This window comes from Epinephelus lanceolatus, chromosome 3, assembly GCF_041903045.1.
Source record: "Epinephelus lanceolatus isolate andai-2023 chromosome 3, ASM4190304v1, whole genome shotgun sequence".
Classification (NCBI taxonomy): Eukaryota; Metazoa; Chordata; class Actinopteri; order Perciformes; family Serranidae; genus Epinephelus; species Epinephelus lanceolatus.
Genome location: NC_135736.1, coordinates 17,450,615 through 17,463,423, shown reverse-complemented (window position 1 = coordinate 17,463,423; position 12,809 = coordinate 17,450,615). Strand labels below are relative to the sequence as shown.

Sequence of the window (12,809 nt, the reverse complement as noted above, 5' to 3'; positions counted from 1 at the left end):
TGTATTTCAAACGGCACAGGACTGGGTTAGACTGAAACACACACACACAAAACAGTTGATGCATATTTTCTTAATGTAGAGAAAAAGCTGTTTTATTAATTCAGTTGACACACAGGCACACAAGTTCCATTAATGTTTGGAGAGAAATGTAAAATTCTTTAAGTTGAAATTCAATTAAAAACCTTTTAATGAGAGTTTTCAAAATTTTAACAAGATTTTATTACTAACCGACTTGTGTTTTGGATCTTTTTCTTTTGAGAAAGTATTCTGACATTTGTTAACAGGATGAAAAAATAAGAATTCTCAGAACAGATTCAATGTTACTATAAATGTTTAGCTTGCTGTCATATATTTGTATTTATTGACCTAAAGGGAGGAAACATACATACATACATAATGAAAGTTATTTTTACGCCACTTGTAATTTGCATCAAATTCTCATCCTCTCATAATTAAAAACAAAAAAAATCAACTAAATCAGGGTCTGACAAAAAATTACATAAGCTGAAAACGTAAACAGACATACAAATAAATTTGAGTGAGTTTGTCATGTTGGTGTGCAGGCCAGGTGTGTGACTGAAAATATATCAGGTGTGTGACATCACTCAAACCTTTTGTCTTCCTCAGGTGTTACCACTGACCTGTGTCAGAGCTCAACCTGTTCTTCTCTACAACTGCCCTCAGAAACATTGTTGTGCTTTATGTTTCATGTTACAAAAATATAATTCAGAGAATACACATGCAAACAAACACTACTGAGAGTGTGTCGAAGTAAACTGTCCTGTTTGTATTTTATATGCAGCATTTCTCACATATGCAACTTTTGTTATTATTTTGATAATTCGAATAACCAAAACCAGTAAAGTGCAGCAATTTACACTGTGCTTCATGGTCTCCAGGTTCAGCTCAGGGCTGTAGTCACCTATTTAACACTAGATGGGACCATTTTCAATCTGCACCTTCTGCAGCCCAAACCTTGAGGGTGGTGCCAGGGGAGTTCCCCCTAGAAGAATTTTTTTTAGAAATGTAACCGCTAAACTGACCATTTGAGAGCATTTCAAAACAAGAATCTTAGATGAGGGGTTCTCAGAGTGCTCAGAGTAACATTATATAGAGCCAGTACATGATTGAGAGTTGCACAGGAAGAGTGCATTCACTATGACTGTGATGATACTATGGATGTTTTTATGACATTTAATTTATGGCATACTATACTATGATTTTTTTAATGACATACTTATGTTTTTTTTTATGACATACTGTACTGTGACTGAGATTTTTATGACTTTTTATGAAATACTATATCAACTTCTTAATGAAATTTTCATGGCTTTTTATGATGTACTTAATTTTTTAACAGCTTTTTTATGACATTTTATTTATGGCATACTAAACTATGAATATTTATGAGACTTTTGTGACTTCTTATGAAATATTATATTGACTTTTTAATTAAAATTTATGACTTTTTATGAAGTACAACACTTAATTTGTAAATGAATTTTTTAATGACATTTTTATGACTTTTATGACATTTTTCTTAATCACATAGTAATACTTTACAAAAACCACAACAGTCAGCAGTGATATAGACTACCTAACATTTACATTACAGTCTTTTTGGAAGGAATGAAATAGAGTCAGTACAGTGTTTGACACTGATTATACCTTCCCACAGCAGTCGACACCACTTGCACAAACCACATGCAGAATATTTATGGCAATTTCTTAAGTTTATTTATGATTCTGATTACATTTACTAATGCTCATTATGAACAGTGTACTGTGGTTGCCTGTTGCAGCATAGCAGTTTTCTTCATATTTTTTTATTAATATATAATAACTGCCAAGATTTCCTTTTTATGTTTGCTGCTGCACTTGTTTACAAACTGCAAAACAGCAACGCCTTTTCCATAATCTGTCAATAATCATGCTCCAGTCATTTATTCATGTTTCATAATTGTATAATCACTTATACATGATAAGAATTGAAAGATAGTATAAGTAGCAGTGGGCCACAGGAGTATTTTAAATAAGAGTCTTGATATTTCCTCCTGTTGGATTATTTCAGTGAGCTGAGCTGTATCTGCTCCAGTGCAACATCGCCCCCTGCTGGTTTATCTAAGTCTCAATATTATTGGAGCTGCATTTCCCTAACACAGGGAGCCGTGTCCACCACAGGAGTATGAAGACTATTACAACTCTGCCATCTGAAAGTCACCACTGTCAGGCAAAGTGCATCTTGTGTAGTTTCAGTAAACAGTGTGGAGCTGCGGATTGATCTCCCTCCTGTTTGTTCTCGCTCTTATCACCAAAGGGCCTCTTAGCGAGGTGCCCTGTGAAAACTGAAGTGGGTAAGTTGAGATAGAAAAAACTGAGCGCACTGACCTCCAATCCTGTACTCTGTCATACCTCCGCAAACATAATTCTTTCCCACGTCCACCTGAATCTGGAAGGCTCGTGCAGAAGACGACAGGTGTCACTGTATCCTTGCGCTTCGCCTGCACCCTCATGCATCAACGAGCGCCATGGCACACTGCTGTTTACCCAAAAACACTCAGTGGGTCCAATGGCTGCACGGCTGCTGTCATTTTAGCAGCCTGAAAGACAAGATTATCAAGCTGATTATAAGAGCTGTGTGTGTGTGTGTGTGTGTGTGTGTGTGTAAACTCATTCACAGGTGGACGCTCTGAATATTTACTCACTCTCAGTTAAAAGCCTCTCACACATTTCTCAGATACTTTGTCATCAGTGAGCACGTGAACATCAAATAGTCCATTAGGCTATAGTTTGTGCAAAGTGTGAATTCATGTCAATTACAGCTTTTGGAAGTTTGTTCTGATCAGCAGGGGAGGACTGGGTCAGTTGACACACTTTGTTTTGATAGGAACAGGTGTGAGTGACGTGATGTCCTGCTCAGAGAACCAGTGGAGAGCCACACTCACACTCAGTGGTGAAGTGGTGGTTGATGAGGTGGGTGTATGGTATATGTGGAAATGGGTAAATTATGTAGAAAAAGGGAGTATACCTTCCACTACACCACTGCTCATACTTTTCAGAGAGAACATTATAAGTATAAAAAATGGAGTTAATGCTTTATTTTACTGGTTGTAATTTCCAATAAATGTTCTGAAGGTTTCCTGGTAAAGCTCTTTTATTTCAAACATTCCCACATACCTCACATCTTTATTAGCCATGCACTTACTTTATATAATGCAGATTAAGCCCTATGTTAAAATCATATAGCTTGTAAACTCTTCAGAACATAGAATTAACAATGAAAAACACATTTAGAATTTTTTTTACCATCACTTATAGATCAGAGGTGTCAAACTCATTTTAGTTCACGTAGATACAGTCTGATTTGTTTGACACCTGTGAAACCATTCTATAATATCCTATAAATAACAAACACCTCCAAATTTTCCCTTTTTTTGTTTAATGAAATACATTTTAAAAATGTGTATCCATTTACAAAACACATGACAAACAGCCTGTGATGTCTTCAGAAGAATAAATGCAATTGCAACAACGTTTCTCAGTTTTTCCACATTCACTCAGTCACTACTTGCTGTCATTACATGTGCATTTTTCTGTACATCACACCAAACTAAAGTGAAAGAAAAGAACTGTATTCTGGTCGGGGTGGAGAAGCCTCTGAAGCAGCATTTTACATGAAGAAAACTACTCACTTTTAAAGCTGCACCTGAAACCAGGCACCTCTTAGCCTTCACAAGTGCATCACTATTAGGTGTGCAAGGTGATCCAGTGGGCTGGATTGGACCCTTTGGCGCTCTGGTTCTGGTCCCTGGGCCACATGTTTGACACTCTGTTATAGATGTTAGATTTTTTTCCCCAAGAGGCTACTGTAGCTTCTCATAGGCTGATACCACACTGAGTTCATTTTGGATTTTTGCATGTTGCTGTAACCCACTGTACACTGACTCATTACATGCTGTTGAGTTTAATTTCTACTTCCAATTTGTTAACGCTTCATGATGTCCATGCTTTCTAAATAATTTCCAAGATGTTTCCTGAAAAGAACTATGTGATTTGGTACTAATTATAGAGAAAATAATGGTGTGATCAATTGGTGCTTTTGCAATAAATTAATTATAATGAAAACTAGGTTTTTCCGACAATTCTTCAGAATTAATTAATTGGAAAAATGCCAATTGAACACAAAATTTTTTTCTGTATAATTAGTACCAAATTACATGTTCTCTCCAGGAAACATCTTGGAAATTATTTGGACAGTATGGACCTGTATAATAAAGCATTACCAGCCTGGAAGTTGAAATTGCCCTCAAGAACATCTAAAAGGAGGATGTATGAAGTACTCTTTATTCGTATTCTTCATATAACACATTTAAAAGCAAATGTATACTAACATACTGACAGAATAATTGAATAAAACCATAAGAGTAAATGTAACATCAGAGACACATAATAAAGGCGAGACAGAGCAAAAAACATACAAAGTAAATGTGGTTATACAGATTATATAAATGTACAAAGTGCACAACATGCTTTTAATCCTTTAAGATGAAAAACCCGAGGTAAGTGCATCAGAACTGAGGAACATCTTTTATCCACAGAGACAGCCGCAGTATGAACACCTGCAGTATCAAATCACCTTCAAATTTTGGAAACGTATTATGTTGAATCATGACAGGAGGATCTTACAAAACCAGGGTACACTCTGATCCGGCGACACTGAGTCATGTACACGGCGTCCTGCACAGGCTGGTGACGAGGAGTGTACACCACGTCCTCCCACAGCTCCTCAGGAATTTCCTCCTTCAAGTGGCCCTCCCAGAGTGATTTTAAATATGCCACAGAAGAGGAACATAAACAGTGCATTGAATTGTGTGACTCAGAGTCTGTGCTTTTGTGGTAAGAAGGGGCTCCCATTCCAATGAGACTCTGGGAGTTTGGAAAATGATGAATCCCTTGACAGTTGACATCTGAAGAAAAGTTTCCCTTTTTAGCTGATTTGCTGAAATGACACAATTTGAATGTTCTGTACTTTTGCAGAGTTGGTGAATTTCTGTAGTTGTAAATTCAAAGTGATATTGGAAACAAGCTAAAGCTGTTAAGATTACTTTTTCAAATCATGGCTGACACTGTAGTGCTAAAAATTACTAATTTTAATAACACTAACTATTAAGCTATTTTGTTATATTTAAACCAAGCTTTACCTTCACTGTACACATTGTCTGGCTTACTAGTGCTTTGTATCATTTCTATCCAATGAAACCACCAATGGAAAAACACTGTTAATAAACTTGATTTTAAGAATTAACTTACTTGAACTTTTGCATGTCTGCCAGTACCTACCACACCTCAAGTATGTGGACAAAGTAAATAAGATGGCACTTGTTTTTCAAGGACATGATGTACATCACCTGTCAGGTCATGTTAAATATTTACTTTGTCAACTGACTCCGATTGTTACACTGAATTAAACACACATCACGTTATGCATCTTCAGTGGTTTGTACATACACCGAGAAAGCCAGGGCGTGCTCACTCAAAGCTCATCAAATACGGCAGCTTGGTCAGTGGACCTACACTTCAAACTATAGTGCTCCACGTTGCCGTAGTAATTATGATGGGACCAAAAGATAAAGTCAGGTGATGTAGTATAAAGAGCAACAAAGTCCGCGGACAGAGGAGGTCGTAGGTGGGTGGATGGGTCAACCAAACAGAGGACTTTCATCTGAGAGACCGCTGTTTGTGTCCCAGTGAAACCCAAAGTCAACGTTGACTTATTTTCACTTATGTACTTAAGTTGACTTACCTAACGTACTTCACATACAACACATTCTCACACCTAACTCATTAAATATTGATGCTCGGTCAGTAGCTCTACAGGTATCCAGTGTCAGATCCGGACGTTCAGCGATGGCGTGTCAGTTTACTCTTGTTACATGAATTGTATCTTTTCAAAATAAATGCCTTCAGTTTTAGGCAACAAAAGTACGTGTTAGGTTTAGAAAAAAACATCATGGTTTGACTTAAAATAAGTATGTTTGTTATTAATGTAAAGTAATGTCATGTGATATATCTTATGTGACATATCTTGTAGCATAGTATGCTACACATACTAGCACACTACGTTGTCATAAAAATAACTCGACTAACTTTTTTGCTGTCATGTGGGAAACGTGAGCCTGGTCTCACTCTGAAGTCGTTGAAATCTGGCGTTTTGGCAGTGACTTGCATCTGAAACCAACGAAAAAAGGTGTCCTTTAACATCAGCATGATACGCAGCCGGTTGCCGATATAGTTTAGCGGCGCCTGGTGCTGTCAGGGGGAAATGCGGTGGGACAAGGACGAAAGTTAAGGCGGGGAAAGTCCGCCCGGGGGTGGACGGGAGGGGTGGTGGATGGGTCCAACAAAAACTGACCTTCACCCGAGGGAGCAATGTTCCCATCCTGCAAGACTCCAAGGCCAAACCTTGTTCTTTTTTCCTAAATCTAACCACATTTTTGTTGTTGACGGGAAGAAAATGGCAATTTGCAGTGTTGTACTTACGTAGAACGTTTATTTTGAAAGAGGCTGTATGTAGACATTAAATTTCCTGTGAAAACAGAAGTGTATGTTGAAAGAAGACAATGCATGCAACAGGCAGAACTTGACATGGTGTCCAAGAACGTCACAACCAACACACCCAGGGTACCTTGCACGTCATATGTGGATGTGGAAAGTCCAAACCAAACATTGACCAAACATCAATATGTGATAAAGTCAGAGTGAGAATGAGTTGGAAACGAAGAGTAGTCACCTAGGTGAAGGTCTGGAGTTTGTATGACTCACCCATCCTGTGCACACTTTCTCGCTCTAGATACTACAGTGGTTGCTCAGTGTGTCAAAAAAATGCTACTGCCCGATGTGTCTCATTCTGCCATTAAAGGGTACTTTAGTGCATCGATATCGGATGCAGAGGGCCGCTGACCAAGCATCGGTATTTGACAAGTTGGGAATTAGACCAGGTTGTCACACGTCACTTAAGTCATGTTACATACGGAACTTAGTTTACATAATAAACCTCTTTTCTAAACCTAACCAACTCAACCTAATCGTTTTGGTGCCTAAACAACTGGAAGTTTATTTTGAAATAGGCACTGTATGCATGCCATATTGATGAGTTGAGAGTGAGAATGTGTTGAGATGGCACACATTGCTTTATAGAATATATTTATAATTATGACATCTATATGGTTAAAAACAATTGATTCAGCTTGCCTTGGCCTGTTCAAACACCAGTCTGTCTAACCTGCCTATTAGAAGAGTTTTAAGGCCACACATTGACAAAGACTCACAGAGAGATACTCCAAAACGTCCCCAAAAGAGGTGTTTTTTGTTCAGACATAGACGTCAGTACCATGAGGATGAATAATAGCCTGCACCTGCCTCTGTCACTGCTCCCATCTGTAAACCATAAAGTACCTACTCAGAAGTTTCCTTTGGACAAATCTTCATCCAATACAGTCTGTGAATCAGTCTGAGGTCTGCTCCTGACGAAGTTTGGGGACTCCCTCATGTGTTGGGCATTAAGTGTGAAAGGTGGCTGAATAAATTAAGTTTGGACAAAGTAATAAAACCCCTCTGTTAGATATCCACGTGGTGTGGCTCTGGCTGCTGCCTAGCAACCGAGTCTAGCAGCTGTACTGCAAAAAATGTCTGTCCCATCATGTCCTGTAGTTTACTCTTTAAATACTGTCTCTTTATATTGTCTGTGCATAGTTGGGGATTTTGGAAGAGACAAAGGTATTTTCAACATTTGATATTCAAAACATGACTGTAGAAGAGGACTTTTATTTTGACAAAATAAAAGACATTTACACCATAACTTGATGCAGAAAAGGCACAAAGTGGTGCACAAAAATGAACCAGAATGCAGGAAACTAAGTGTTTGATGCTCCAAATTTTCTGGTGGAGTAAATGTTAAAACAAAACCTACGCCCTTGTGTCTGTGAATGTGTGTTTAATTGTTTTTAGGAAATACTCTAGTCTTTGAGAACACATTAAGTAGATACTGACATCTCAGTGTCAAAATTGAAGAATGATTTCAGCACATTTTGTTTTCAATCACACTTTTTATGTAATATGAAACTGAAGACAGTGGGGAAAGGAGATTGAAATAAACTATTGAACTTTAAATCAGGCTTTACTGATTACATTACCTGATCACACTGATAACAAAGGGACAACTGACCAGATTTATTATGATCAACCACAACAAATAATGTATGATATTCAGTTGAAATAATAACCAAGTAAATTTAGTTTACTTCCTTATAATTATCCTAAATAAATTACAACTTTACCCCTCCCAAATCCAAAATAAAAACTGTGCCTTTTAAATATATTTTCTCTAATTCATTTTTATTTATTTATTAGAATATGTGTGTGTGTGTGTGTGTGTGTGTGTGTGTGTGTGTGTGTGTGTGTGTATTTGTATTTTTTATTTTCATCCAATTGTGTTCTACACTGGTTTTCCTTTTTAAAAAGTTATTGTTATCATTATTATTATTATTATTATTAACTTGCCTTCCTCATTGAATTAGCTCCCTTGTTAGACAGTGTTTATTCTCTTAACTTTAAGCCATTGTGGCAGAAGTAGGGACACAGTAACACAAACACTGCAAACCATAATTACTAAATTACCAGCTATAACCTCAGAGATGACCACATCACTGAACACTGACAGTGTCAAGAGAGGTGATACTTTTTTTTTTATAAATTTTTTATACTAATGCTTATGAGCAATGTCAGTATTATACATGTTGATGTATATGTGTACATTTAAGTATAGTTAATATTAGAAGCAGTTTAATTTAATATATAATTAAATATAATATTTAATTTAATAATATTTAATTTAATAATTTAATTAATTTAACACCTGTACCCATATGTAAAATATGTATGTCCACGTGTGTGTGAATAAATCCAGTGCATTTTGTTTTCTGGCTCGTGACGATTCATGTCTGATGGTGTCATTCCGTCACTACTTTGCAGGCTCCCTGGTGTTATTACCTGTGAGGTGTCCCATGTTGTCAGACCCACATCCGTGTTGTTGACACTGTGCAGACTCTCACAGTGGCACACGGTGAGCGGGACACTTTTTGCAGCGTGCGGGCTATAAAGAGAGGGAGTGGCGCTCTGGTTAACACTGAGGAGAGAGACTCCACACAGACAGGAGCACGGCAGCGCCCGGGATAACATGATTAGCGCTCTATTAGGTCCGCTACTGAGCAGCACTAGATGCAGCACAGGGATCATTGTGTGTGTGGAGAGAGAGGAGACACGGGGGGAAGACTTCACGCCTCATCCGCCACATGGATCTTCTTTGCTTCCTATTGATCTGCTTAAAGAAGTTACCCACTGACAGCTTTTTTAATGCCCATGCGTCTCCGGCACTGGAGAGGTTGTGTCACTGCTCTCTGCCTCAGGTAAGATTATTTCAGACTTTATATGCCTGTTCTCACAGTTTTATTCAGGGAAATTATGTCACTTAATGTCTGAGCTAATTTTAATAGTAATATTACATGCCATTATTAATTTAAAAGTGTAAATAGCATTAAAGGTATCTGTTTTTTCCTCTTGTTGCCTCATGTTTTCAGATGAACTGACAGCTTTATAAATAATCAGAGCTTCTCCTTGAGGAGTGTGTTCATGATGAGAGAGAAAAATCCGGGAAAGCCTCAGAGGAGTGATTCAGTCCCTTCCTTTCCCAGCCCCGCTGTGAGCTTCTAGCTGTCCTTCCTGGTGATGGTATTTGTCAACCTCAGGTGAACTCACATAGGAAGTGGGCAGATTTGCTCCAATGGGGTTCAACAACGAGACCAACCAGACTCTTCCAGATGTGGCTCTGTACAGCCTGCGGATCTCCCTGCCACTCACTGTGCTGGTGGGGATCATGATCCTGCTGACAGTGTTTGGCAACGTGCTGGTGGTCATAGCTGTGTTTACAAGCCGGGCCCTGAGGGCTCCGCAGAACTTATTCTTGGTGTCTCTGGCGTCGGCAGACATTTTGGTGGCCACCCTCGTGATGCCTTTCTCCTTAGCCAATGAGCTCATGGGATACTGGTACTTTGGGGAGGTGTGGTGCGAGATTTATCTGGCACTTGATGTTCTTTTCTGCACTGCCTCCATCGCCCACCTCTGTGCCATCAGCTTGGACCGCTACTGGTCCATCACACAGGCCATCGAGTATAACCTGAAGAGGACGCCGCGACGCATTAAGTGCATCATCGTCATCGTGTGGGTCATCGCGGCAGTTATCTCCTTCCCCCCTCTAATCACTATGGAGAAAGAAAACAGCGAGAAGGAACCTGTGTGTAAGATCAATAATGACAAGTGGTACGTCATCTCCTCCTGCATCGGCTCCTTCTTCCTCCCCTGCGTCATCATGGTCCTGGTCTACGTGCGAATCTACCAGATCGCCAAAAAGAGGACGCGGGCGCCACCAGGAGACAGGAAGCGGAAAGAGATGGCGAAGACAGCCACTGTGGCTGTCGCCAACCAGAAACAGAATGGCGTGGGCGCAGGCGATGCTGAGGACCGGCTCTGCCATGAGAAGCTGAATGGCGAGCAGGACATTGAGCTGAAGGAGGGAGTGGGAGGAGAAGGAGGAGCAGGTGAGGAGAAGGGTGAGGTCAATGGGGTCGACCTCGAGGAGTCGTCCTCCTCTGACCACAAGGTGAACAATCCCTGCTCGATCAAGAAGAAATCAGGCAAGGGGAAAACCAAACTGTGCCAAATCAAGCCCGGCGATGATGGCGTCCAAAAGCGGGTGCCGAGCAACAAGGGCAGCCGCTGGAAGGGCCGACAGAACCGGGAGAAACGCTTCACCTTTGTCCTGGCCGTGGTCATTGGAGTGTTTGTCATCTGCTGGTTCCCCTTTTTCTTTACATACATGCTAATGACGCTGTGTGAGTCCTGCCCGGTGCCCGACACCCTGTTCAAGTTCTTCTTCTGGTTTGGCTATTGCAACAGCGCGCTGAACCCCATCATTTACACCATCTTCAACAACGACTTCAGGAGGTCGTTCAAAAAGATACTGTGCAAGAGGGACACTCGAAGATATGTATGATGGACTCCATCTTTATGTACATACTTTTTTTTTTTTACTATATTGTACATAGATTATAAAACACATAGACCATTGCGGCATGGTTCACTGGCTTAATCGCTCTAGGTGTAAGTGCTTGGAAAGGCTTTCCCAGGATGAGCTTTACGTGCAGCATCTTTTCAAAACCACCACCGCAGCTTCAACAGCGAACACAGCGCCACAGTGAAACCATGTTTTTATTGTAAATGTTATTTTTATTTTTATAAATGAAACCCACATAGTGAAGTCATGATATGTGTTATACTTTACGACAGTATGTTGTGCAAAATGACCTGTCTGAATATTTGTCTCTATTTTTGTTGTCAATTCAATTCAATTCAATTCAAATAACTTTATTTATCCTCAAGGGGCAATTTAAGAGCAGCACACTGAGTAGTTCAGAGAAAACACACAAGACATAAATAACTACAATATAAAAACATGGATACAGTATTGCGCCATTTTGTATGATATCATGATAATGATGACGACAGTGGTTAAGGTAATGGTGATGGTGGTGATGATGATGTTGATGATTATGATGATGAGGATGATGATGGTGATGACAAAGTGTGGGGGGGAAATGATGGCTCTTAATAAGAATAAAACCCATTTCCTGAACTGGTCTCAAAGCTCCACAGCAAGTCAAAGCATCAGACTGGTGACGTTATCTCATTTTGTATGTTACACACACACACACACACACACACACATATGTTCCCAGGGTCCTTTGTTCCTCAGTGCATTATCCTCTTAATATGTTTTTCCTTATTTCAAATATTTGTGGTATGCTTTATGTTTACCTGAGTCAATGTGTTTAAATCACGCACACACAGCTTATAGCCTAGTGTCGTTGTACTCTTTGAAAGCTACACCCTCAAGTTTGTGGGCAAGACAGTTTTCTTGACTTAAGATAGTGATATTTCCACAGTGGTGGAACAATTTTTTTGCATTCAAACTGCATATGAAATGTCCTTTTGCTATTTGAACTGCATAGCCAGCCCTTTATATCAAGAGACATGGGACCCTGGGAACATAGGGTTGACCTCCACACACTATAAAGGCTATGGGAAACGGGGACAGGCAGCAGTAGAGTCTGTTAAAGAAAACATTTGAGTCTGAATTTGCTCTCAGAAGGTGCCCTGGTGTTAAGAGAGAGAGTTCCCAAAATGCAAAGCTGTTTTACCTATTATCCGTAAAGTGTGAAATGTTGGGTCCAGGAGTACAAACCCACAAGTCCTCTGGTGCAGTGAATTGTAGACCAAAGCCGCCCCTCCAGTTGCAAAGTGCAAATTCACCGGTCTGTTGAATCTGACCTTTGAAAGAGATTAACCAGGAGCTCAGCTCTTAATGAACCTGAATGGAGTATGTGCAAATGTTTTTTGGTCCTCGGATTAATCGTGGAGGTCTTTATTCTGAGCTGTCCGTTTCCCAAAATTGAATTACATTGTAATCTTTTTTTTATCTTCCGTGCGTGTGTGTGTGTTTGCTTTGGCTTTCAGAGGCAGTTTATGAATCAATTTTAGATGATGAATACAGTTGTAATGCAAGGCACGGGAAGTGGAGAAGTAACGGTTCATTTGCTGCTTTGTGTTACCACGGTATGCGTCATTAAGTGAAGACATGGAGCCTGTCAAACCAGAACCTGATTGACTGCTTTCTCTCTCTATATATACTCTGCTTG

The 12,809-nt window shown here is 39.6% G+C and overlaps 1 protein-coding gene across 1 annotated transcript; it reads left to right on the top strand.

Moving 5' to 3' along the window:
- The first annotated feature begins 9,185 nt into the window (after positions 1-9,185).
- On the top strand, positions 9,186-12,592 carry adra2a (adrenoceptor alpha 2A). The gene is made up of 2 exons (XM_033623360.2): positions 9,186-9,464; positions 9,636-12,592. Exon 2 carries the CDS (start codon positions 9,839-9,841, stop codon positions 11,105-11,107), a length of 1,269 nt encoding a protein of 422 aa, XP_033479251.1. The 5' UTR covers positions 9,186-9,464; positions 9,636-9,838; the 3' UTR covers positions 11,108-12,592.
- Positions 12,593-12,809: the final 217 nt, after the last annotated feature.